The sequence below is a fragment of the Hyla sarda genome, chromosome 11 (assembly GCF_029499605.1).
Source record: "Hyla sarda isolate aHylSar1 chromosome 11, aHylSar1.hap1, whole genome shotgun sequence".
Lineage (NCBI taxonomy): Eukaryota > Metazoa > Chordata > Amphibia > Anura > Hylidae > Hyla > Hyla sarda.
This window is the reverse complement of record NC_079199.1, coordinates 19,391,681-19,419,417: the sequence shown is the minus strand read 5'-3', so window position 1 is coordinate 19,419,417 and position 27,737 is coordinate 19,391,681. Positions and strand designations below refer to the sequence as shown.

Sequence of the window (27,737 nt, the reverse complement as noted above, 5' to 3'; positions counted from 1 at the left end):
CAAAAAAGTTGCCGGGAAAGTGGCGTCCGTTAGCCTAATTTATCAAATGACACACTTAACTCCTCTGATTAAATGTTGCAGAGTAGTGGCGGGGCGTGCGACAATTGTAATAAAAGTCGCACAGACCTTAGTACAATTGTTGCATGGAGTGATATGGGGCAGGTCTGAATTGCCCTGTGATTTCTTATATATCTGGTCCGTGCGACTTTTTTTGGACTTTTTGCAGAAAAGTTGCACATGATAAATTAGTGACCACTGCACAAAGTGATCTAAATCAGATCACTTCGTGCTCATAAAAATTAAACAGTGTAAATGAAAAGTCGCGGGTAAAGTCACACAGGACCAGCCTGCGACTTATCCTGTGACAAATTTAGATGAAAAAAGCCGTCTAAATTGTTTGATAAATTCCCCTTGATGTACCTATTTGAAGGAGATGTGCCTGGTATTAGCTATACCTAGGTACACAGAACACTGCCTCCCCAGGAATGTGAGAGTAACTAAGAAACTGACATGTGCTTCCAGCTAAGGCTAGGGGGCTGATGTTAGGACATGCTTCTGCTCTCATTGGCTAGGATTCCAACATGTGACTAGATTCTGGCTCATCTGTACAGAATATGTGGTGCACTGTTAATCCTTTGCACACTGGAGAACTGTGAATGCATGTTATAACAAAAAAATCTAGAAAGACACATATGCAATGTAGAAAACACAGTTACTTAGGCTTTCAGTTCCTGAAGCACTTTATTTTTCAGCAAACCTTTTAATATGTGAGCCACATGACAAGCTTGTGCTGGGCCACCACACATCAGTCATGTTTGTCAAGTGACTAATATGTGAAATTACCACAAGATTCAATGTGTTTCTGTACAAGCTTTATTAGTAACATTGTCACTGTCATTCTCCCTTTAACAAAAACTTGATTTTAAAAAAACACTCGGCTTTGAAAAATTAACACTAACCTCTATCATAAAAGTAGGTTCATTTTACAAAAACTTCAACCTAATACATGTGCACAAGGTTTTCATACAAGTGTAAAAATATAGCTGGAATGTACATTTGAGTCCCTCCTGTATTTTTTTTTTTAAACATATTTTTATTGTACTTTTTCCTTCCCTTTTTTTTTTTTAAATAAAAGTTACAAACATTTGCCTCAGGACATACCCTGAATCTGGCATCAGTGTGTCGGAGATGAATATGATATCATATAACAGTACATACAGTAGAAAGGATAATATGCAGAATAAACAACCCCCCCCCCCCCCCCATCAGACTCAGCCCCCCACCCCACCCCTAATGGGATAATGCAAAGGAGAATTGCATAAGACAAGAGAGAAGCAGCCGAGGGAACATACGACAATACATCCTAAATCTCGAGTGATTACGTTTCTAGTGAGAAGAGGAATACATGAGGTCCTGTACCAATGCGAGAGTTGTTCCCCGTGAACTGAGGGCCCGACTCTAACCCACTCAACATCCACCTCTAGAGCGCCTTGTGTCAGTCTGGTAGTCTCAGTCTACCCAGGTCCCCTGCCAAATCTTTCGTCAGGTACCATATCGTATCTTTAAATGGCTTCACTACATTGATAATGTCTTTGTCAGATAAAAAGCTCTTTGCCGATTTCTCCTTCATCCTAACTAACTCAATATGGTCCATGTGCATATAGTGTGACATCTGTGAGATGACCTCCGATTCCGTTGGCAGGGATTGAGAAAGCCAGTGCGACAGTAAACATCGTTTAGACACCAAGAGAAGCGTGTGTAGTATCAGTGGAGTCGACATATCATCTGGCGTCACGTGTAGAACTGCCAGCTTGGGAGAGAGGGGAAAGTACAACCGAAGTCTCCGCATCAAGGGGTATACAGTCGTCTTCCAAAATCTCTGAGTCACAGTCCATGGTAGAGGTCAGTCCTAAATTACCCACAGTTTGGGCAATGTTCTAACCTATCTGGTTTAACAGCTGTCCTGCGCAGAGAAAAACCATATCTGGCATGGTGCATAATCTTGAATTGGGTCTCCCTCCACCCCTCGTTCGTAACCGCCTTGCATAACCTCGCCCAACCTTCCAAGATAGGGACCGCTAAGTCAGTCTCTGCCAGCTTCCTCTCCCAGTACGGAAAGAGGGCCGACATCCCTGTCCCACTCCCTTTCCTCGTCAAATATCTATAGAGACCCGCCAGAGTATGATATGGATCATCGGAGGTAATGAAGCTATCAAAAGAGGTATGGGCATGTTCCCTCGACAGATTGTTTAAGCATGGGCGTAGAAAGGCCATCACCTGGCAATAAGGCAAGTAGTGACCTTCCCGCAAACCGTACTTCTCAGTGAGTTCAGGGAAGAGTAGATAACGGGGTTCGGTTGCATATAGGAGATGTTGCACCCTAGTTATGCCCCTACTTTTCCAACTATGAAACATACTGTTGGATCTACCCATCGGGAATTCCGGCATGTTCCACAGCGGCATGTGTTTACTAATGGAATAAGGCAGGTCCATGAGCTCTCTGCAACGCTTCCAAGCCCCTATTGTATCTCTGAAAAGGAGTCTCTTTTTGATATTAGCGGGTAAAGGAGCAAATTTTGCATGGAGCAATGCTGAGAGAGTCCAAGGAGTCGCCACCCCTCCCTCCAGACGAACATTCGAGTACCAGGAGCTCTCCCTTAACCAGTCAATACAGTGCCGAAAGAGGCACGCCAAGTTATAGTGCCTAATGTCGGGGAACCCAACCCCCCCCCCCCTTCTCTCTTGGTAGCATTAGTTTAGTCAGTGCAATCCTAGGCCTCTTACCAGCCCAAATAAACCTAGTAAAAGAGGAAGTTAGGGAATGTTTGTATGGGATATAATAATTTCAAAAAACTCAGCATCTTAACTAGATGACATCTCGCTAAAAGGGGTAGAGGTAGCGTCATCCATCTGCTAAGTTCACCCTCGATTTTGCGTATCAATGGGGGATAGTTCAACGCGTATAAGGATGACGGTGTTCGACCCACCCAAATGCCTAGTTATTTGAATGACGTACGACTCAAATGTACCCTCCTTGATAATTCCGAACTATAAAGTGCAGCATGAGGTGGGGATAAATCTAAGAGCACACTTTTGTCAGTGTTGACTTGAAAGCCAGAAAGCTCCCCGAAGGCCTCCAGTGTAGCGAAGACTCTCTCCATACCCCCCCCCCCTTGGATTTTCTAGGAACAACAGTAGGTCGTCTGCAAACAACGTATGGCTAATCCTCTGTCCCCCCAGCTCCACCCCAAACCGGTCTCTGAGGGAGTGTAGCATGCGCGACAAGGGTTCAATAGCCAGATTAAAAAGCAGGGGGGAGAGAGGACAACCCTGTCTTGTTCCCTTTTGTGGTGTGAAAGTGGGTGAAAGGAAGCCAGTAGTGTGTATCCTCGCTCTTGGTGTAGAGTAGAGAGCTTGCAAATAATGTAGGAAGGGTCCGCTAAACCCCATGTGTTGTAAGACAGCCCATAGCCAGTCCCACCGGACATTGTCAAAAGCCTTCTCGGCATCTATAGATAACAATGCCACAGTGGGATGCTTCTCAGGACATTGCTGCAAGTCATCTAGTAATGTTAAAACTGTGTGAATATGAGTGACCAAGGACCGTCCCTTAGTAAAGCCGACCTGATTCGGTAGTAATAATCTCGGCAAAATGCCCGCCAGTCTATCCACCAATATTTTCGATACTAGTTTCAGGTCAACATTAATGAGGGAAATCGGTCTATATCCCCCTGGCGTTGAGCTATCCTTCCCCGGTTTGGGGAGTACCTTGATGTATGCCATGTTAGAGTCCGTCGGTATCCCCCCCCCCCCCCCCCAGTCAGGTATGAATTGTAGAGGGATAACAAGGTAGGCGAGACTTCCTTGGCCAACAATTTATAAATATTCATGAGCGGCGCTGACGTCAGTGTCAGTTAGCCCGCAAAAGCACCGCCTTTGCCATTTACAGCCGGATATACACAGAGATTAAAACTACAAGTGCGGGCGAACGGCGGCACGGATCAGACCAAGGTAGGGCTCGTTTTAATCAGCGTCTCCCGCACTATCCACCAATACCGGTGGATAGTGCGGGAGAAAATATGTGACAGTTTTCCTTTAAGGTTTTTTGAGTAATTTACAAATCTGTTTAACTTTCTGGCACCAGTTGATTTAAAAAAAATATATATATATTTTCCAGCAGAGTACCCCTTTAATGTTCAGCAGTGGGAAGAAGAAGCAGGATAATGCTGTTTTTGTGGGATTCAAAGGCACGGTCGACCACATTTTTGAGTCCCACACAAAAACAGTATACACTTGCAAATGTGCCGAATGTAGTCACTTTTAAAATTGGATAGATGTGAACTTACCACTGACCAGAGTATAGATCCAGTACACTCATATGAATGAGAACTAATTAAAATGTTCTTTCCTATGAAATGAGGTAATGCAGTTTATTTCTTTGATGCTCGAGGCCTCAATCTGCAAATGACACCGTCCAAGGGGCGCAGGGTCCCTGTATCCAAAATCTTGAAGCTTTGTCCTTCCACCAGCTCGAACTCATATCTCTGTAGAAGTTTGGCCATGACCACTTTTGCCTCCATCTGTTCAGAGAGAATGTAAAAATATATATTTGACATGTTATTGTAGCAATAGTATATTGGTAACACATTCATATGTTACGCAGAACCTAATCCTAACCATTTACATTTTTATGCCTCCATCACCTATAATTATTATAAAATACGTCTTTTCATTAGTTCACAGTGCTAGAAATCCTCTCAGGGGAAAGGGGGCATGTCCATCCCTTGTGGTGATGGGAGGTGATTGCTGTGTGGTTGGAGGGGGCGTGTCCATTCCTTGTGATGGTGGGAGGTGATTGGTGTGTCTGCTCTTGCAGCCTTGTCCATGAGTCATGGACAAGCCGATACTGCTTCAAGACTGGTTAGTGTCCCAGTAAGTATGGGGACTCCTAGTGGTGGGATTTTATGGAGCCATTTTCTTTATTAAATATTCAAAAAATAATTTAACAACCATATTAATCCACAATATCTGCTTCTCCAAAAATAAGCGATTTTAATCCACCCGGAGTATTTACAATGATTTAGTTTGCTGTAAGTAAATGGAAACCTAATTGTGTACAAGATGGTGAAACCCAATATACATATTGCTACAATTGTATTCACTATTTAGCCAGTCATCTTTGAGGTAAGGTAACAGAAGAAAAAGAAAGAATAGTGCTACTGTATAGTAATCCTAAACACAAGGACCTAAAGCTACTGGCAGGTAAAATAAAAACATATATATAAGCAAACCTGCCGAAGCAGACAAAGGGACCGAATTTCCAGTAGCCTGGGAAAGATACACTAATATGACACATAAAAGGTAACTTTCATTATTTTGTTTAGTAAACTTAAACCCAAATAAATAAAAAAAAAGGGTTAAGATTATAGTGTCAGGCACTTTATCTCCAAAAACTAAAAATCAAAATGGTGGTCCACCCTACAGAACAGTTGTAGTCAATACAACTGCATAGGGTTGGGTTGCCTAATAGCAAGTATAGTCTCAACCTCCTCCATAATACCAAGATTGCTTAAATAAGTGTGTAGTTAGTATTCATGTATATGTATATATATATATATATATATATATATATATATATATATATATGTGTGTGTTACTTATTGTGTGTGTATGTATATATATATATATATATATATATATATATATATTGAAAAAAATATTGCAGCACTCCTTAGTTATAATATAGTTATGGCTGATCAGGTTCCATCCAGATTGAAAACAAAAACACCAAGGATGCAGCACTCCAATAAACAAAGTGAATTTATTTTCTCATCTCTCTGAAGCAACTTTTCTGCTCCTATGGAGCCATTTTCAAGCTTAGTGATACACACACGTTAAGGGGTATATATATATATATATATATATATATATATATATATATATATATACCCAGCTCAGTGCAATTACAACAAATTAAGTGAAAACATCTAATTGATCACACAATTTCATAAAAGTTACATAAAATTTACATTATAGTGTTATATAAATTCATAAGAATCTGTGTCATGGGTTTACAATAAAAAATAGGGTAATTCCATCTGCCCTTTGCATCACACCCCATACCATGCAAAATCTACAACAGGGCCCCATGTGCCAATTAAAATACTGGTCTCTTATGGGGCAGATGTGTTTTGGGGCCCCCTTAGGCACCAGGGCCCTGGTGCGACTGCTACCTCTATAGCTACACCCCTGCCCAGAACCTATTCTTTCTTTCTGTTCAATTTCTTATATATCCTTTATCTAGGCTATATGACTCGGGATCGGATCCGCAGAGCAGCACACTGTTTAACCTTCTTGCCTTCAGGAGAGTTGTGCCTATTCTATTGCACAAACCCCAAAAGGTTAGTAGACACCATAGGTGTTTTTGTTTCCTCCGTATGACTGTAAGGTAAGTGCATCAGCAACACAATTTTTTTTTCCTATCCTCATATTTTGCTACAATGGGTGGCGCCGGGCCGAATAGGGTTAGGAGCCACTGACTGCAGGTATGGGGGGGATAGGGATAGGAAGGGTTAAGTGAGTCCCCTCCCCCCACTCTCTTCCTTCTCTAGCCCTGGGTGCTAGGGAGCCAGTGAGCAGCAGCATAGGAGTCACATGGGGCAGGGGGCTGGTCGGTCCTCTCACTGTTACACTGTCACTGCCCCTCCCCACGGTCCTTTTCCGTTTACCTGAGTGGCCAGCAGAGACAGCTCCCCGCCCTCCCACCCCTTTTGGTTGTTATGTGGTGTGGTGTTTTTCCCTCTTGTCTTGTCTTTTGTAACCCCCTGTTTATTTAAAAAAAAAAAAAAAACCTTGAGAATGTTACAAAAAAAAAAAAATATATATATATATATATATATATATATAAAAAAATTAAAAATTATTTTCATTTTCCCTTGGTGGTCTGTTATGGTGGATGGTTTGTTTTCTTTTGTTTAGTAGTGTTGCTCGTGAATATTCGCAATTCAAATTTTATTCGCGAATATCGCATATTCGCGAATTCGCGAATATTCGCGAATATAGCGCTATATATTCGTAATTACGAATATTCGTTTTTTTTTTAAATTTATTTATTTATTTTTTCACAGTACACATCACAGTGATCACCCCTCTCTGCTTCCAGCTTGTGTGGTGTAAAGAAGGCTCTAATACTACTGTATGAGACCGGTGTGCGAATTTTCGCACATACGAAAATTTGCATATGCTAATGTTCGCATATGCGAATATTTGCTTATGGTAATTTTGTATATGCAAATTTTCGCATGTGGTAATTTTCGCACGCGCGAAAATTCGCATGTGCGAAAATAAAACGAGAATATTGCGAATATGCGAATATTCGCGAATATGGCGAATATTCGTCCATATATTCGCGAATATTCGCGAATTCGAATATGGCCTATGCCGCTCAACACTATTGTTTAGTCACAGCTGGCGGTAAAGGAGAGAAATCCATGGAGAGGCTGAGGGGAAGGCTGTTACGCCCGTTGGCTGAGGCCGGTGGCTGGCTGTGGGCTTCCTCTGGTTGGGCAACCTCAAGGGAGGCTGAAGGAGTTGGTTTAACAAGTTAAGATTTATATACCTAAATAAAGCAGTGGCCGACCCCCCCCCCGCTCACTAAAAGTTAACTGTTGTTTGACTTGTTATTTATTATGAGGTAACTTTAATGATGGGGGGAGAAGAAGCAGAGTGAGATAGGGAAGCAGGTCCTTATGCACAGTCTGTATCAGTGCAGGTAAAATCTAACCACCTGGGGTCCAAGCTCTACAACTGTACCAAAATCTCAGTTGTGAAAAGCATTAGATCTGTATAGGTTTAACCACATTTCAAGTTGAAATAATATTTAGTTTTATAGTACAATTTGAGTCCCTAGTCCTTGTTTTTTAGCTCCTACCATTAACCTACCTGAGCAAATACTTGTCCGATACATGTTCGTGGCCCAAGGGAAAATGGAAAGTAGACGTAGGCAGGCCTGTTAGAGTAAAACAAGATAAAGATGGGTCCAGGACAAGCTACTGTAAAAAAAAACAACAACACTTTTATGCTTTATTACATACACCACACTTACTTGGGGGCATCAGGGTGGAATCTATCTGGGTTGAAGACCAAGGGATCTGCATAATATTTTTCCATCCGGCACATGATGTACGTGCAGAACTACAGAGAGAAGACATTACTGGATAGTATAGTATACAAAGAAAGGTACAGGGACCATATCTATCTGGATAAAGGAGATTACCACCTAGGTATAATTGTGGGGTTGTGGGGTTTTTAAGCTCACACCGTCCAGAAGTAAACTTTATGGCAGATACCTATTGGGGGAAAATTTATCAAAACCTGTACAAAGGAAAAGTTGCCCAGTTGCCCATAGCAACCAACCAGCTCGCTTCTTTCATTTGTCAGAGGCCTTATTAAAGAAAGAAAGAAGCCATCTGATTGGTTGCTATGGGCAACTTTTTCTCTGGACAGGTTTTGATAAATCTCCCCTAAGATATCTAAAATGTTGTATACATGACTTGTCAATAAATACATTTTTGTTGGAACTCTCAGATATGTCTATAAGATGTTAGTACTTGTGTTTTCTGTTAAAAATGTGGTCCCCGAGCTGAAATCTAAAGACAAGTATTCTGAAGAGCAGTGGCATGCTATGGTCTCCATATACGCTCAATACCCATTATGGCATGCAATCCTATTTATACAGTCTAATCTATCTATATACTGTATAACTCAACCTGCCAATGTATGTATGTATGTATGTATGTATGTATGTTCCAGCATAACTTCCAAATGGCTGGAGATGCAATGAAACTTGGTAACGTTTCTTATATGTCAACTAACAATATAGTAGAGTTAAATTAACCCTATCCCACCCCCTTAGGCCAGGGTGGGGGTATTCTCTGAAGTTCCATGCAAATCTATTGGACTCCGAGTACATCTCAGTACATGACTGTGTTACTCTCGGGCTACAGATATTGCTGGGGCATTTAAACATCCTGCCAATCATCCAGCAGGCAGGTGGAGAGAATAGGTAGTGTGGGGGGATGGGATATGAGGATGGATCTGAGGTCGGGATACGAGATCAGAATATGAGGATGGGATTTGAGGACAAGATATGAGGTCGAGAAATGAGGAAAACCTAAATACAAAAATAGGACACCTGATATGTGACTTATATGGCCACCACACAAGAGTCAGCTTCTACAAAGGAGAAAGGAATACTGGGGGGACTTTCTAATCTTCTGTAATTCTTAGACAGTGCAAACTTAAGGTGGCCCTAAACTTTCAATAACTGCAAGATGAACGTTCCTTCAGAGGAGATTCATCAAGTCAGCAGGGGAGATTGATCAAAACTTGTGCAGAGAAAAAAATTGACCAGTTGCCCATAGGAACAAATCAGATCGCTTCTTCAATTTTTAAAGAGGGGAAAAGAAAAGCAGTCTGACTGGTGTCCCCAAGCAGGTTTGGCTGACTTTACTTTTAAGTATAAGGGCACTTTAAGATGGACAGTGTTAAAATGCACCCGTTTATCACAGTGGCCTTGGCTGTTTGATAATTATGGGACATCCCTAGAAGGTCTAGTCTAATGGTGCCCATACACTTTAGACAAAAGTCATCAGAAACCTCCAACTTTGGAGGGTGGTCTAAAGTGGCTTTCTGACTCTCCCCGACAGAATAAATGGGGAAGAGAAGAGTCAGGTATGTTGGATTTACCCTGCCTGGCCCTGTTGTTCCCTAAGAGAAAAGCTACCCTAAAGAGCTGCTTAGCTGCAGTTTATCTCTCCCTTCTCTACAGAGGACACATAAATGCTCAGCCATGCCATGTATGGTGAAGTTGGGATGAAAAGCTGTCCTCTGTACAGATATCCAACCCACAGCAATCCAAAGTGTGTGGGCACCATAAAGAGTTTACGGGCACCACGAATGGAAGATATGGCTGCCCGGCCTTCTCCAGCCTGTTTGCTGCTATCAGAGATCATCAGGCACTGAAAATTGACATTAACCTCTTCAGGACACAGGGCGTATGGATACGCCCTGCATTCCGAGTCCTTAAGGACCGAGGGCGTATCCATACGCCCGTGGGAAATCCGGTCCCCACCGCTAGCCAGTTGGGGACCGGAGCCGGATGCCTGCTGAAATCATTCAGCAGGCTCCCTGGCACATCGCCCAGGGGGGTCCTGAGACCCCCCCATGTCGGCGATCGGAGAAAATCGCATGTCAATTCAGACATGCGATTTTCTCCAATTCCGGGCTGATCGGGTCTCTGGTGACCCGATCACCCGGAAAATAGGGCTGATCGGAGTTGTCAGCAACAGCCCCGATCAGCCTAAAGGATAGGAGTGAGGTCGCAAAGCTGCGATCTACTCCTATCCCCTGCCATTACTCAGAACGGAGTTCTGACCAATGGCAGCGCAGGACAGGGGGTTGCCATGGCAACCCCCCGTTCTGCCCGCCCCTGGATGTCGAGGGGCTCTGGAAAGAAGATGGAGGCCGGTACCTGCAGGAGAAGATGCCTGGGGACCTGGGATCTTCGCTGGAGCCTGCAGGATCCTGATCAGGTAGGGAATTGACAGTGGGGGGGGGGGGGGGGGAATTGAAAGTGAAAGTAAATCGATCTTTACTGTGGCAACCACTAGGGGGGCCAAACTGCAACTCCCAGCATGCCCAGAGAGCCAAAGGCTGTCTGGGCATGCTGGGAGTTGTAGTTTTGCAACATCTGGAGGGTCACAGTTTGGAGACCACTGTTCCAGGGATGCCCAAACAGTAGCCCTCCAGATGTTGCCAAACTACAACTCTCAGCATGCCTCGACTGCCCAGGCATGCTGGGAGTTGTAGTTCTGTAACATCTGTCCCTTCAGATTTAGCAATTTTCATGACATTTTTGAAAATTGCTGCTCTACTTTGAAGCCCTCTAATTTTTTCAAAAAGCAAAAGTATGTCCATTTTATGATGCCAACATAAAGTGGACATATTGTGTTTGTGAAGAAAAATAAAATTTATTTGGAATATCCATTTTCCTTACAAGCAGAGAGCTTCAAAGTTAGAAAAATGCAAAATTTTCAAAATTTTCATGAAATTTTGGGATTTTTCACCAAAAAAGGATGCAATTAACGCCAAAAATTTACCACCAAAATAAAGTAGAATATGTCACGAAAAAACAATCTCAGAATCAGAATATTCGGTAAAAGTGTTTTTGCGTTATTAATTTGTAAAGTGACGGTGGTCAGAATTGCGAAAAAGAGCTCAGTCCTTAAGGTGAAAAAGGGCTGCGTCCTTAAGAGGTTAATGGGAGGTGCGCAAATTGTGTAACCCCAGAAGCTACATTGTTTACTAAACTGAAGCCATGAATTTTTGCCCCATTTCAGCTCTGGCAGAATATTCCTGATCGGCAGTGTCTCTCCTACCATTACATTAGATCCAGCAGGAATCCTCACTCCTTCAATGATACTTTCCTCCTCTGTGGTTCTTGTGGTTCCTGGGGCTGTCGGGTACAACCTCAAGGTTTCTTTTAAAACCTAAAGAAATAATTTTCATTCATCAGTAGCAGATCTACACGCCACTCCTCCTGTTCATTGCTTTCATAGGATCATGTGTATAGGAAGGAAATTAGATTTAGATTGTAGGCTCGAGGAAGAACTGAGTGATATTACTAAGTACCTGAGACAGATATTTCAGTCTCCCAAGATCTTCATAATCAATATCTCTTTTGGAGCCAATAACTTCATCCACTTCAGCCTGGACCCTAAGACAGAGGCAAAATTATGAGAATTTTGATTTAAAAAAAGAGGTCCACTTGGGAGGATAGCAACCAATCAAGATATAGGGTAATTTTGATATAAACCATAACCCTGACCTATGTTATCCCTCCATTTTTGCCAAAGTGACAAATCCCCTATGTTCTCCCAAAGCGATAAGCCCTTTATGAACCCCAAAATTAATAATACTCCTTTCTATCCCCGAAGCAATAATATCCCCCTGCAATCTGTAAAGACAGACTATGGGGTTTGTAGAAGAAACCTTAAAGGGGTTTGCATATGAAATTCATCCTGCAGATAGGGGAGGAATGTTTGATCAGCTGGGCTCTTACCACTGGGACCACCACCAATCACATAAAGGGGGTCCCGTGGTCCTCTTCTTTTGAATGGAGTAGGGGTTGGACACAAGCACAACTGCTCCATTCATCTCTATAGGCCACACGCAGATAGCCAAGCTCTGTACTCTTATATGGGCAAACCCCTTTACCATTCCAATGCCTAAAATATTGTAGCTAACTTCTCCTTCCCTCCTCTTCATTGTGTTCCTGTGCCCCCTTCCCCTTGCGCCCTTGTCTTTCCTCCTTTTGTCCAAACTCATATCTTGTAAGTCCCAGGGCAATAATTCAATATCAAAACCCTTTGGAGGGTTGACCCTCCTCGGGGACAAATACCCTATACTAGGGTCCCACTAAAAACAATCTTTATTGGTATGCTCTACAATTTATTATGTGAATGAAAACAAATAGTGGTTTAAAATTATCAGAGATCTCACTATATTAGATAGCTTTAGTTAGCTCTTCTAGGAGCTTTATGTCTTGCCAGTATTGCCTCAATTCAGTACATATATTTTTTGACACCTTTGTAAGGTTGAAAATACACTTTATAGTGCAATTTATTGTGTGCTGAACTGCTGCACCTCAGGATTCCAATATCCTATAAAGAAGCACTACTGGGGGGTCACAAATGCCCTCCATTTATTGTTATGCACTGTTAATGAATAGTGCTATGGTGGGTCTCACACATCCACCATATGCCGTACAGTGCTATCCCCGATTCAATGCAACTTGGACATTCTTGGGGGTCTCTCACACCCTCCAATAAATGCCTGTGGTGCTTTAAGGAGTACTATGCTCCACAATGAGGTTCATACTGGCGAGTTCTTACTGCTATCTACCTTTTTTATTGCTGCTATAGAAGATCTCTGTCTAGAAATGTATCACCAGCCTGGAGGGCATTTGTCACCACCGGCAGTGCTTCTTTATAGTATATTGGAATCCTGAGGTGCAGCAATCCTTTATAGTGCAATTTATTGTGTGCTGAACTGCTGCGCCTCAGGATTCCAATATTTATGAAAAAAAAATAACATTTTGTGACAAATTCCCTTTAAGGTTTTAATGTCTAAGGCCAGGTCAAAACATCAATAATACTGTAGGTACATATTCTGAATGTTTATTACAGGTTTCCTACATGAAAATTTTTAGTTGTATAATGTAGGTCCCATGTGTGAGAATTCACTTACCTTACTAGTATCTCTGGATGTCGTGCTAATTCCTGAACAGCAAAGGACAGCTGGTTGGCGGTTGTTTCTTGTCCTGAAACCATTTGCAAATCAATAGTCAACCTCTGTAATAGATAAACTAAGGACAGATAGATAGATAGATAGTTTACTTACCTGCGATAAAAAAAGTAACAAAATTATCTACAAAATCCTCCATAGTGCAACCGCCTTCCAGCTCTGGAAATATAGTGATATAAGAAGAGGATGAGATATCAGGTATACTGTATGAAGATCTCCAAAGAGTAAGACCTCAAGTATTATTTTCTAGATAACAATCAATAAGGCAGTCTGGGTGTTATGACAGGTGGACATAACATCTTTAGGCTGGGCTTCCATACGGCACCTTTTTGGAAGACTGCCACTGTAGTTTTGAGCCGAAACCAGAAGTGAATTTAAAAAGGAATGGGAAATATAGGATGGACTTATACTTCTCCTTCCTCATGGATGTTCTGGCGTTGGCTCAAAAACTGCCGAGTGGAAACCCAGCCTTGTGTAAGACCATTGTTGCTCTACATCTTTATCCCACTTTCAATAGACAACTCGGTGTATTCATAAGGGGAAGAATTTTATTATTTATTATTATTAAGTGAAGGGTACAATTTTTTTGGCAAAAAAAAATTCAATTTCTGCATAGTCAGTATTTCTAGGGCCATACCAGCAGCTTTAAGGATCTGCGTAAGGATATCTTTAGGAATGTCATCTCCATCTTGAATCGCCTTAATCCTTTGCTCAATACGTTCTTTGCCTGTGTCTCTCAGAAAATTCAGACTCTTTTTCACTTCTCTGATCACATCTTGTTTGAATGGATTAAACTGCGGGGGAAAAAAATATCAACGGTGACTGATCAGTGACTACTCCAGGATAGTAACCTTTAGCTTCACAATGTTATGTATGGGATCTACACCTTCCTCTCCCATCATTTAAAATACATGTATAAGTGGTCATTCTTCTTAGTGGGGGTGACTGCAGGGTTGCAATGGGAATTTCTGAGCCCAAAAGCATACAGTATAAATGTAAGAAAGAATACAAACCACTGACAATGGATTCCGTGCTTCTACCATTCCTCTCATAGCCATGGAAATTGCTTGTGGAAATGGTGTTTGATCATCATGAACAGCATCCAGCTCCATCCCATAGGCAACCTTAAAAAATGAATATAGAATACAAAATAAAGATCTGACATTCTACAAACCCTGAACTCTTTATCCATCTAAGTATGACCTCATTTATACTCTATATATATATATATATATATATATATATATATATAAATATATATATATATATATATATATATATATATATATATATATAAACCAGTGGTGAGCTAAGTGGTTGTTAACCAAGCACTGATCAGGGCCCTGGTAGCTGATAAGGTCTATAGGTTCCCAAGAGCCCAATCTGTAGCTGGAGCATATCTGTTTACATTGAGCACCAGTTTTCCTATTAGCCAAGGATCTCATATTAAAGGAGTAGTCCAGTGGTGATTCAGTGGTGAGCAACTTATCCCCTATCCTAAGGATAGGGGATAAGTTGCAGATCGCGGGGGGTCCGACCGCTGGGGGCCCCTGCGATCTCCTGTACGGAGCCCCGACAGCCCGCGGGAAGGGGGCGTGTCGACCTCCGCACGAGGCGGCGGCCGACACGCCCCCTCAATACAACTCTATGGCAGAGCCGAAGCGCTGCCTTCGGCAATCTCCGGCTCTGCCATAGAGATGTATTGAGGGGGCGTGTCGGCCGCCGCCTCGTGCGGGGGTTGACACCCGCTATCTCGGCGGAGAGCCGGGGCCCCGTACAGGGAGATCGCAGGGGGCCCCAGCGGTCGGACCCCCCGCGATCTCAAACTTATCCCCTATCCTTAGGATAGGGGATAAGTTTTTCACCACTGGACTACCCCTTTAAGTGACATGACCGCACTGGGCACAAGGATGTCATCAGCCCCAAATCACGATTTATTTCTTTTATGAGATGCCTTACGTTACCTTGGCAATAACATCCAGTGTGACTCTACTCATCATTTTGTGCATTACAATGTGACTTTTCCAATCTGCCTTTTCTCTTAGTTTCTCCATCAGATCTTCTGCTTTATCATTAAACGTTGTCATTGACTGCATCAGGTTACTAAAAAAAAAAACTAAGATGTATTATTTAAGTAATTTTAATCAAATTTCATCTGTGCACAGGTCTGATTGGTCTACTTGGTGAGGGATATAAGCTACTTACCTTTTGCTGAATGATGGATCCATAATCCTCCTCTGTTTGTACCAGTGTTCATGGTTTCGATCTGTGACCAAACCATTTCCCATAAATCTAAAAATAGAAATGACCACATAAAAGACATCTAACACAGAAACAAGTGTAGAGGTTATATGCCAACAATTAAATCACATTAACCTGGATAGTAACCTTCTGATATTGTTGTAAGTACAGTATAAGGACTATATACTATATGTCCACTGGATCAGGGTGGACTGGACAGGATCTAACCAGTACCCCTGCCAGTTACTGTTACAGACTCCTTCGGACCATCCAAATGGTATAGGTCACAGCAAAAAGTATACAGACTCCCAATTTCAAAAAGGCTGTGGTCTTTATTTAGGTCATCAGCAATGCTAAAAACGTTTCGGCTACAGTGTAGCCTTTGTCAAGCTTGACAAAGGCTACACTATAGCCGAAACGTTTTTAGCATTGCTGATGACCTAAATAAAGACCACAGCCTTTTTGAAATTGGGAGTCTCATACTTTTTGCTGTGACCTATACCATTTGGATGTTCTGTATCTGGACTGGTTATCTGGATGGTCACGGGCATAAGAGCAGGGACTAGTGCTGTCTTCCCTCTTTGACGTGTAGACTCCTTCGAGAGGCTAAGAGTAAAAGAGAACGTCTATGTCCCAGCATAGACAGTGTGAAGAGATCATATCTTTGCTCTGCCCTTGCCTGAAGCAGACTGAAGGACCAATCTGAACAGAATTGCCATGTGGGAATGGAGAGAAGATAAGTAACAGTTATTGTTTTTGGCACAAAGTTAGAGGGGTGTACTACCTACTTAATAATCAGGTCCAGCTACCTATCTAATATCAGAGAGCCTTCCTACCTAACAGAAGGAGTGTACCTGCCTACCCAATAATGGCGTACAATTGAGGTAATGATTTACATTGAGCTGCTGGAGTTTCTCTTGCAATTTTGGTTCTATTTTACACTGTGCAATGCCCAGGTATGGGGTGCAAAAACTGTTTGTAGCCCCTTAATTTACTCTGAAGACCAGGCCCAGGCTGTAGACCAACAGGTCCTGGAATGCACTCAGGCACAAGTACAGCTTGAGAATAGTGTGGCGCTCTCAGCCAATGAAACTCTTGCTTAGGAAAGTGTAGACTAATCACAGGGACAACTTCTTTGACAAAAGATTGCTTGGGTTCACAGAGGAACATTAGGTTAGTTACACCACCACCCTGCCATGTGACATCACCATCTACCCCCTAAGGTACTACTACTCTCAGCTAGCCTGCACTATAACCTCCCCTGTACACTGCATGTATATTTCTGGCTGTGCTTATGACTAAGTCAACCAATTGTTACCTAGTTCCAAACATGCTGTGTATGCGATCATAGAAATCATCTTTGGTGTATTTTGGAGACATTAGGAATTCCTATAAAATATTTAAATTAATTGTGATTAACAAGTGCAAAATAGAAGACAAAAATATCAAGCAGTAATAAAGGTAAAGAAAAGGCTTTATAGGGAATGCAACAGAAAATGACTCATTGTTTAAAACAAGTTTTTATGTTAACACCAAAAATTCTTTATAAAATATGTTTAAAGGGGTACTCCGGTGGAAAACTTTTTTTTTTTTAAATCAACTGGTGCCAGAAAGTTAAACAGATTTGTAAATTACTTCTATTAAAACATCTTAATCCTTCCAGTACTTATTAGCTGCTGAATACTACAGAGGAAATTATTTTCTTTTTGGAACACAGAGCTCTCTGCTGACATCATGAGCACAGTGCTCTCTGCTGACATCTCTGTCCATTTTAAGAACTGTCCAGAGTAGAAGAAAATCCCCATAGCAAACATATGCTGCTCTGGACAGTTCTTAAAATGGACAGAGATGTCAACAGAGAGCACTGTGCTCATGATGTCAGCAGAGAGCGCTGTGTTCCAAAAAGAAAATCATTTCCTCTGTAGTATTCAGCACTGGAAGGATTTTGATTTTTCAATAGAAGTCATTTACTAAAGTTTTCCACCAGATTACCCCTTTAAGGCTAGGACTCCACTGAGGTTTTTCATGCAAAAACACCAATAAAAACATTATTAAAAATTTTGCGGCACAGTGTTTTTTCACAGAATGTTAGCTGCAGATGTTAGATGCAAGTCAATAGTGAACTGCAAAATGCCAGATCCACTTGGCGTTTTTTTCAGTTTGGCGTTTTTTTTGTTTTTAATCCTTTGGCCGTTTTTCATCTCTTTTTGACTCCTTGGAAGTTTTTCAAAAGCTACCTCTTGTTGAGACTTTGGCGTAAAAAAAAAATTCCAAGAAAAACGACCTGTGGGTTTTAACTTTGGTGTTTTTACAGGCTTTTTTTTTTATATATTTTTGGACTTTAGAGATCCAAAAAAGTGATGGAGATACCTTTTTTTAATAAAATTTGGTAGGGTACCATTAAAAAAAAAATTATAAAAATATATAAAATAATTAAAAAAAAGATACAGTAGTGATGGAAAAAATAGTAATTAACGAAATTTTTATTTTTTATAACAACATTTTTATTAATTTTTAAACAGCGATCAATTTATGTAGGCGTGCAGGGAACTAAAAATGTAGCAAACAATAATACAAATTTAGAAAGGGGCAATTTAACCCCTTAAGGGCCAAGGGCGTACAGGTATGCCCTGTCGTGCTGGTACTTAAGGACTCACGTGGGAATTCCGGTCCCCGCTGCTCGTCGGGCAGGGACCAGACCAGGATGCCTGTTGAAATAATTCAGCAGGCACCCGGTGCAAACCCCTGGGGGGGGGGGGGGGGTCCAGAGACCCCCCCCTTGTCGGCGATCTATTCTGTCCGGCAAATCACGGCTTTTCCGGGCTGATCGGGTCTCTGGTGAAACGATCGCCCAGAAAATAGGGATGTTCGAAGCTGTCAGAGACAGCCCCGATCATCCTAAAGGATAGGAGTGAGGTGGCAGGGGTCAGGACTGACCGACCAATGGCAGTTGGGGGCAGGGGGGTTAAAGTTGAAATCCCCGCTCTGCCTGCCCTTGGAAGTCTGGGCAGAGCGGGGGGAAGATGGCGGCGGGGGCCAGAATGTGCGCGGACTGTTGGGACTGGCAATCGCGGTGGGACTGGCGGCAGAAAGGAAGTGGAGGTAGTGGTGGAGGCAGCAGTTAGAATCAGTGGTAAGTGATCTTCACTGCTGCCTTCTAGGAATTGCCAAACTACAACTCCCAGCATGCCAAAGGCTGTCTGGGCATGCTGGGAGTTGTAGTTTTGCAACATCTGGAGGGCCACAATTTGGAGACCACTGTGTAGTGGTCTCCAAACTGTGCCCTTCCAGATGTTGCAAAAACTACAACTCTCTGCCCCCCCCCCCCCCCCCCCCCCAATGTGAATGTACAGGGAAGATTCACATGGGCGGGTTTAGTGAGTTTCTCGCTACAAGTTTGAGATGCAGCAAATTTTCCACTGTAGCTCAAACTCCCAGCGGAAAACTCACTGTCAAACCCCGCCTGTGTGAATGTATCCTAAAAACACTATACTAACACAAAATAAAAAGTAAAACACTACATATACACATACCCCTACACAGTCCCCCCCCCCCACCGCCCAATAAAAATGAAAAACTTCTGTGTGATGTCCCAGTACAGAACATGGTCCTGTATTACCCTTAGGCCCTGTCAGGTTGAGTCCCTCAGTGACCTGGGGGCCCACCTGCAAGGTCTCCCCCCTGTTGGTTTAATAAAGGTGTGAATATCACTTTAATGCATAGACAGGATCCCTATGTATAGGTAGTATAGAGGACCTGTGTAAGCTGTCACATGTTATGTTATGTTGTCACATGATCTGTTGTTACATGTTCTCCCAGAGAGCACCAGCTTAACCTATGACCCGCAACTTGGCCAATGGGCTTTAGTCCAGCCCCCCACTATATAAAGGGGCAGCCATTACAATTTCTCTCAGATTCCATCTACCTTACTGAGCACAGCAACCACCAGAGATCTCAGTGCAAGTGATCAGCATCTGGAAGACCCCAAAAGCTACAGTCATGCCAGTAAGTCTCAAGTCTATGGCCCTCATTTACTAAAGTCCAACCGACTCTTTTTCTCGATTATTGCGCCAAAATTTTTGTCGCAACGTCTGTGCGACTATTTATGCGTCCAAATTTTAGTCGCACAGCTGACACTTTAGAAAACACTCAGTGTTTTTTTTTCACTCTGAAATGGGCGTGTTTCATGCAAAAATGGGCATTTTACCGACAAAAAATAGTACTTCCAAAATCACTCGAGAAAAGGTGTGAGTTTGCCTCACACAATAACCGACAGCCAAAAGGCCGAGTGAAATTCCAAAAATGGAGCGATTTCTAACAAGGGACTGTTTGCCATTGTGTTTTTTGTGAAAGTAACTTGTTTTATAACCTGAAAACATTTTGTACAGTTCAAAACTTTTATGAATAAAATATTGAATGCTTTTGTGATTTATATACCTATATTTTTTCTTTTTAACACATTTGCAATATTAGGTTTAAATCAACTTAACACCCAAGCTGATAAACAAGGATAATTGTTGTAATGTTTGAAAAATTATAACACATGAATACTTTTGATTCATGAAAACATTTTTAAACAAACAAGTCTAAACCATTTTGACTCACACAACTAATTTCTTTAGCTCAGAGTTTGTGCGACACAAAAAAAAAACGTGCGACACAAAAAAAAAACACATGTGCGACAGAATAGTAAATAAGCCTGAAAAAAAAGACGAATGATATTAAAAATAACTCCAGAATAAACACTCCACTCTTAGTAAATCAGGGCCTATGTCTGCTGTCACTGAAACTAGTCAAGTCTAATTTCAAGTCAAGTTAACTACAAATATATTGGTCCAGCAAGCTGCGAGGTCCTCTGGGTCCTGGCCACCTCTCTGGGAATTCTGGCCTTAGTTGTGAAGATAATTCCACCTGTCTTCTACTCAGTAAATCCTCCGTTTGACCATAACTGGTTGTGGACTCTCATTTCACTTCTGTGAGCTGTTCTGTCTGATATTTTCTTGGTCTTCCAGATCTTGCTTTAACTTCCACTGTTCCTGATGACTGCCATTTCTTAATTACATTCCGAACAGAGGATATCTGAAAATGTTTTGCTATCTTCTTATAGCCTTCTCCAGCTTTGTGAGCGTCAACTATTTTCAGTTTCAGATTTCTAGAAAACAGCTTAGAAGAAACCATGGTGCTGATTGTTGGGGCAAGGTCAGATGAGTCTGGGCATTTAAAACCTTTGAGATTGACATCACCTGGTCTTCCCAGATGATGATTGAGAACAATCCATGACACTGGCAGGTCTCAGCTTTGCAAAGGGGGCAGTGCATGCAGCCCAAACTTTTGCAGACGCCATTTTTTTGCTTTCTGTTATTTTTACAGTGTAAATGATGGAAATAAAATCTAACTTTTGTTGACATATTATAAGAATGTCTAATCTTTAATTTGATGCCTTTTGGAGATTTTTCCATCTTTCCTTGGCTTCTTTATGCACATTAATACAAATTTTTACCTGGGGTGCCCAAACTTTTGATCCCCACTGTACAAGAATCATTGGTTACTTACCTTAACTGCATCAGGGCTAATAACAAAGATTAGGACCTTGTGAACGAGATTAAGACGTATTACCGGACCATACTTGTCCACCCTAAAATAAATATTAAACATTAAAATTAGACCTCTGGTGTATGGTACAGCATAGCCCTATAGTGGTATATGATGCCACAATGCAAAAAAAAACAATACCATTTACCGGTAGTATTCTTTATAGTGGCAGGAAAGAACAGTCTGCTGCACTGTCTTCTATAGGACAAAAAATGCATACCAACCCAAGAGAGGCCATAAGAAGAGGGTCAATGGGGTCTACGACTACAGTATGGTTGGTGCGTAAGCCAAGAGTGTTCCTGCACATATGCTGATCATGTTTACGTGCTTACATTGGCTGAATATACTATACATATACTGAATATACTGATAAGGACAGAAATCAAGAAAAAAAAAAGACAAAAATAATGACTGTTTTTTTTTATACCCTCCCCCCCCCCCCCCCCATAAAAAAATAACTCCACACAAAAACTAAATTATAAGGGTCAGAATATGATGATGCTAAACTTTTTTTTTAGTAAATGATGGATGTGTTATTTTTACTGCAAAGTAAATGACAAATAACAAAGCTCCACAAATATGGTGGAATTGTGGCTTTTTTCATTCTCCTCCCGAATTATTATTATGCTTTTTTTTTTCTCTCAATAAATTATATGATAGAATAAAAAAGTGGACATACAACAAACAATTCGAAAACATGTCCTCATACAGCTATATTGACATAGAGGGTTAACAGTTATGGAATGCGAGGATAAAATGAAGAAAACAAAAGCTAAAACTGTCAGGGTTGCTAAGTTGTTAATCTTATGGAATGTTCTTGGCATGGGGGACCTTGATAAAATCTCCCTTCCTTTCTGCAACTATCTGGGGAAGTAAGGATGGTACATACATGTGGCTGCAGTACACAATATCCTTGGAATGTGTTTTGACTCCACTTTATACACCGCCCATGTATTTCGCTATGGTCTTGAAGAAACTAATCCGGCATGTTCTACTCATGACTCTTTTCTAAATTTTTTAACCCATATTGGTATAAATTACGAACGGACAATGTGTCATCACAGAATGCTCTAATAAAGTTCAGTCAATCACATTGATAGACATACGAAGGATTAAAAACCCAAGGGTGTGCACGTTTTTCTGCTATTTTAGCTTTTATAATTCTATGTTTCCCATTGATATGTTTCTTATCACTGAGCTCCTAGGTCTGAGGGTCCATCACCTTGGAAGTTTTGTCAGAACTCCTGGACTATTATTATTGGTTCATTCCTCCTTGATTGCCTTGCCCAGAATACAGGTGTACAATATGGAGACTGAAGGCTTTTTGAATTCCACTGTTTATTTTGATTATTTGAAATATTTTAGAATTTCAGACAACTGACAGTTAGGAAGGTGGTATGGAATCCAATGAAGACATCTCTAGGGGAAATTTTCAATCAACTTATCAACTGTAAAAAAAAAAAAAAACTAAACTGTTAACATATTGGGCAGTTTAGAGAAATCCTCTATGACTTCTACTTAGCAGGGGAAAAAATTCCACCACTGACCTTGAAAACTGCATCGACTTTTACACTTTTTCACCTCCCAGGACTATTTGGGCATTCACATATCACCTAATGTTGTACAGGGTTAGACAAAACTACTTCTAGATCTTTATTCCAGACAAGGTAAAGGTGTGACTGTCATTAACATACAAATGTTTTCCAGACATATCAGAAGAATAAATTGCACTGTGTCTCAACACCGACACCCGCTACGATCCCGAATTCTAACCTGGTAAAGTGCGCGTCACCACTAGGTTATATCTCACAATCACAGAGGGTCTCAGGACTGACACCTGGTGCCATCTTAACTTTTGACATATCTGGATGATTTTAGCAGTATCAGCCAACCACCTAATGTGTATCGGGGTAACCCAACTCTTCCCCCAACGGATGGTGTAGGAAAAGAGAAGGGTCAGGTATGTTGGATTTCTACTGCTCAGTCCTTTGGTTCTTAGGGGAGATAAGCCCCCCCCCCCCCCCCAGAGGCGTCCAGCACCTACATGCTCTGCCATTAGATACTATGGTCATAACATACATACCATTCCAAAAACGGGTCATAAATCACCATGTTTTTCTTCGCCAGCTTCATCAATGTTGGTAAGTGTCCGAGGAAAAAACTGCAGAGAAAATATAATATCACAATATTTTTTATTATATCATTACAAGTAATATGATAGAATAAACTGATATTGTCAGATGAACCTACCGAGCCTTCGGGACCATAATGTTTATGGGGCTTCTTAACTCTTACCCGATGACAACTGGATGTTGGATTACAACAGGCCTGATCCTTAAAGGGGTACTCCGGTGGAAAACTATTATTATTATTTTATTTTTTTTATCAACTGGTGCCAGAAAGTAAATTACTTCTATAGAAAAAATTGTTATCCTTCCAGTATTTATTAGCTACTATATACTACAGAGAAAGTTATTTTCTTTTTGGATTTCTTTTTTTTCCTGTCCATGGTGCTCTCTGCTGACACCTCTGTCCGTATCAGGAACTGTCCAGAACAGGAGAAAATCCCCGTAGCAAACCAATACTGCTTTGGACAGTTCCTGATACAGACAGAGGTGTCAGCAGAGAGCACTTTTATACAGCCGCTAATAAGTACCGGAAGGATAAAAATTTTATAATAGAAGTAATTTACAAATCTGTTTAACTTTCTGGCACCAGTTGATTAAAAAATTTTTTAATATTGTTTTCCACCAAGCCAAGCATGTAAATAAATAGGGAATGGGGGATCAGGAAGGTCAGTATGTTCAGCCTTATGTCCTACACAACAGGTGAAAGTTTAAAGGAGTAGTTCAGTGGTGACTCAGTGGTGAGCAACTTATCCCCTATCCTAAGGATAGGGGATAAGTTGCAGATCGCGGGGGGTCCGACAGCTGGGGCCCCCTGTGATCTCCTGTACGGAGCCCCGACAGCCCGCGGGAAGGGGGCGTGTCGACCTCCGCACGAGGCGGCGACCGACACGCCCCCTCAATACAACTCTATGGCAGAGCCGAAGCGCTGCCTTCGGCAATCTCCGGCTCTGCCATTGAGATGTATTGAGGGGGCGTGTCGGCCGCCGACTCGTGCGGGGGTCGACACCCGCTATCTGGGCCGAGAGCCGGGGCCCCGTACAGAGAGATCGCAGGGGGCCCCAGCGGTCGGACCCCCCGCGATCTCAAACTTATCCCCTATCCTTAGGATAGGGGATAAGTTTTTCACCACTGGACTACCCCTTTAATGGTTTTAGATGCTGCTACGGAAAGCAGGCATTTCATGTTTGAAGGTAAAGTTAAAATAAAAAATATCAGAGTGAAAAAGCTGCCTGAAGAGCTTAGAGACAGGGTTGTGTGAAGGTGCAGATCTTGAGAAGTGTCAAAAAAAGCTTTTTTCTCCACTGAAAGTTCACAAGGACAAAGTGGCCTCCATATTTTGTCATGGAATAAACTTGGAACAACCAAGACTCTTTCTAGAGCGATCTGACCCACCAAACTAAGTAATCAGGGGAGAAGATCCTGAGCGCAGATAGGAGAAACTTTCAAAAGGTCAACCATCCCTGCATACTCCACCAATCTGGGCTTTATGGCAGAGTGGCCAGAAAGAAGCATCTCTTCTGTAAAAGAAACACGAATGCTGCCTGGAGTTTGCAATAAATCCACCTAAGTACCCTCAGACTATAAAAACCAAGATTTTCTGGTCTGATAAAGTTCCATCCTTAATTCTTAGTGTCATGTCTGGAGGAAACCAGGCACTGCTCATCACCTGCTTAAAGGGGTACTCTGCTGCTCAGCGTTTGGAACAAACTGTTCTGAATGCTAGAGCCGGTGTGAGGTGGTTTTTTGTGCCCCTGTAGATCTATGCGTCCGCTCCTCCCCTCCTCCCCCAGCTCTCCGAACATTACCGAAACTAGAACTGGGGGAGAGCAAAGGTAAACCTTTTTTTTTTTTTGGCACATTCACGTCCCGCCCCCTCCCATAGACTTGCATTGAGGGGGCGGGGTGTGACATCATGAGGGGCTGGGCTATTACATCACAAGCTCATGGCGCCGGTGTGAGGTGGTTTTTTGCGCCCCTGTAGATCTATGCGTCCGCTCCTCCCCCAGCTCTCCGAACATTTCCAAAGCTAGAACTGGGGGAGGGCAAGGGGAGAGAGAAGTTCACGCCCCCTCCCTCATTTCCCCTCCCTGAGCTCGGCTGGACGCAGATCTCTACGGCACGCCCCCTCACTGAGGACATAGATCTCCACGGCAGGTCCCCTCCCTCATCTCCCCGAGCTGAGGACGTAGAGCAGTGCTCCCAATGAGCTCTATGTGTAAAGGGGGACATACTGTACAGGCTAAAGGGGGACATACTGTATGGGCTAAAGGGGGACATACTGTATGGGCTAAAGGGGGACATACTGCATGGGCTAAAGGGGGACATACTGTATGGGCTAAAGGGGGACATACTGCACGGGCTAAAGGGGGACATACTGCATGGGCTAAAGGGGGACATACTGTATGGGCTAAAGGAGGACATACTGTATGGGCTAAAGGGGGACATTTAGCCTGTACAGTATGTCCCCCTTTAGCCCGTGCAGTATGTCACCCTTTAGCCTGTACAGTATGTCCCCCTTTACACATATGGCTCATTGGGAGCACTGCTCTATGTCCTCAGCTCGGGGAGATGAGGGAGGGGACCTGCCGTGGAGATCTATGTCCTCAGTGAGGGGGCGTGCCGTAGAGATCTGCGTCCAGCAGCCGAGCTCAGGGAGGGGAGATGAGGGAGGGGGCGTGAACTTCTCTCTCCCCTTGCTCTGCCCTCCCCCAGTTCTAGCTTTGGAAATGTTCGGAGAGCTGGGGGAGGAGCGGACGCATAGATCTACAGGGGCGCAAAAAACCACCTCACACCGGCGCCATGAGCTTGTGATGTAATAGCCCAGCCCCTCATGATGTCACACCCCGCCCTCTCAATGCAAGTCTATGGGAGGGGGCGGGGCGTGAATGTGCCAAAAAAAAAAAAAGGTTTACCTTCCAACAAGACCTCCAACAGACTATGCACACAGACAAGACAACGCAGTAGCGGATTAGGGTCTTGAGTGCCCCAACCAAAGCCCTGACTTGAACCTGATCGAGACCTGAAGATGGTTTCTAGTGATGGTCCCTATCCAGCTCAACAAAGCTTGAGAGAATCTGCAGAGAAGAATGGCATAAAAGCCCCAAATACAGTGGTCCCTCAACATATGATGGTAATCCGTTCCAAATGAACCATCGTTTGTTGAAACCATCGTATGTTGAGGGATCCGTGCAATGTAAAGTATAGGACAGTGGTCTACAACCTGCGGACCTCCAGATGTTGCAAAACTACAACACCCAGCATGCTCGGACAGCCAACGGCTGTCCGGGCATGCTGGGAGTTGTAGTTTTACAACATCTGGAGGTCTTCAGGGTGAAGACCACTGGTATTGGAGGTTATACTCACGTGTCCCCGCCGCTCCGGACCATCACCGCTGCCCTGGATGTCGCCCTCCATCGCTGTCGCCGCGTCCCCGGGTTGTCCTCGACGCTCCGGCAAGGCCTCTGCTTCCCCGGCATCCTCGCTCTCCGTCGCCCCCCATCACATCGCTGCGCACGCCGCTCCTATTGGATGACGGGACGGCGTGCGCAGCGACATGATGACGACGATGGACAGAGCCGACGATGCAGGGGATCCCGAAGAGGACGCGCCGGAGCCCCGAGGACAGGTAAGTGATCGTCAGCGGACCACACGGGGCACCGTAAATGGCTATCCGGTGGCAGCTGGAGCAGTCTGCGCTGCCGGATAGCCATTTATGTGATGGCCCCGACATACAAAAGCATCGTATGTTGATGCTGCCTCTGAGATGCCATCGTATGTTGAAATGATCGTATGTCGGGCCATTGTAGGTCGGGGGGTCACTGTAATGTAATAAATGCAGAATAATGGGGGGAAACTTCGCTACAACATGTAAAAAAAAAAAATATTGCGAAAGGGTCTGAAGACTTGCCGATTACACTGTATAAACAATAATAGATCAGGGTTTTTTTTCATGATGAAAACACATTTCATGTCTATTATTTCTCATTACTTTTTTTTTATTTTTTTTAAATACATTGATGTGTTGGCTGGAAAATCATGTGTATTTAAAAGTCTCAATAAATATACATTTTACAAAAGTAAAACAATGTTTCCAGTCAATAGCAGGAAGACCTTTGCACATTGTGAGAAGTTGAAAGACAACGTATATTAGAAAGCTGGAGAACTTACCTGTCTCTGGGGGGTCCAGGGACATGGTCAAACTTTAAGTGCATGTAGAAGACATATCCAAAGCATAGAAGGAAACCTATGAGGGTCAATAGTAGGAGCACAAAAACAACCCCGGGAATTAATCCCAAAGCTTCCATATTCTTTAAAATATTCTGCCGTTTGATCTGAAAGCTCTTGTTCTATGTCCACAACAAGTTGTCTGTGATGTGTGATGAGGTTGGGAACTGCACATTCATGTAAGAT

General features: G+C 42.7%; 1 protein-coding gene and 1 long non-coding RNA gene across 2 annotated transcripts in view; one reads left to right on the top strand and one right to left on the bottom strand.

Annotated features, from left to right (window-relative positions):
• Positions 1-21,119, top strand: part of LOC130295929 (uncharacterized) — a 21,579-nt gene extending 460 nt beyond the window's left edge. The window contains exons 2-3 of the long non-coding RNA XR_008849051.1: positions 6,305-6,401; positions 20,749-21,119. This is a non-coding gene — a long non-coding RNA (uncharacterized LOC130295929). The remainder of the gene's footprint in view (positions 1-6,304; positions 6,402-20,748) is intronic.
• LOC130295926 (cholesterol 24-hydroxylase-like) lies at positions 1,302-27,737 on the bottom strand. The gene is made up of 15 exons (XM_056547257.1): positions 27,495-27,737; positions 23,282-23,359; positions 21,160-21,241; positions 16,925-16,995; positions 15,571-15,657; positions 15,330-15,468; positions 14,379-14,489; positions 14,003-14,159; positions 13,462-13,524; positions 13,309-13,381; positions 11,692-11,776; positions 11,439-11,549; positions 8,105-8,193; positions 7,942-8,008; positions 1,302-4,580 (listed from the first exon to the last, which is right to left on the bottom strand). Exons 1-15 carry the CDS (start codon positions 27,629-27,631, stop codon positions 4,431-4,433), a joined length of 1,500 nt encoding a protein of 499 aa, XP_056403232.1. The 5' UTR covers positions 27,632-27,737; the 3' UTR covers positions 1,302-4,430.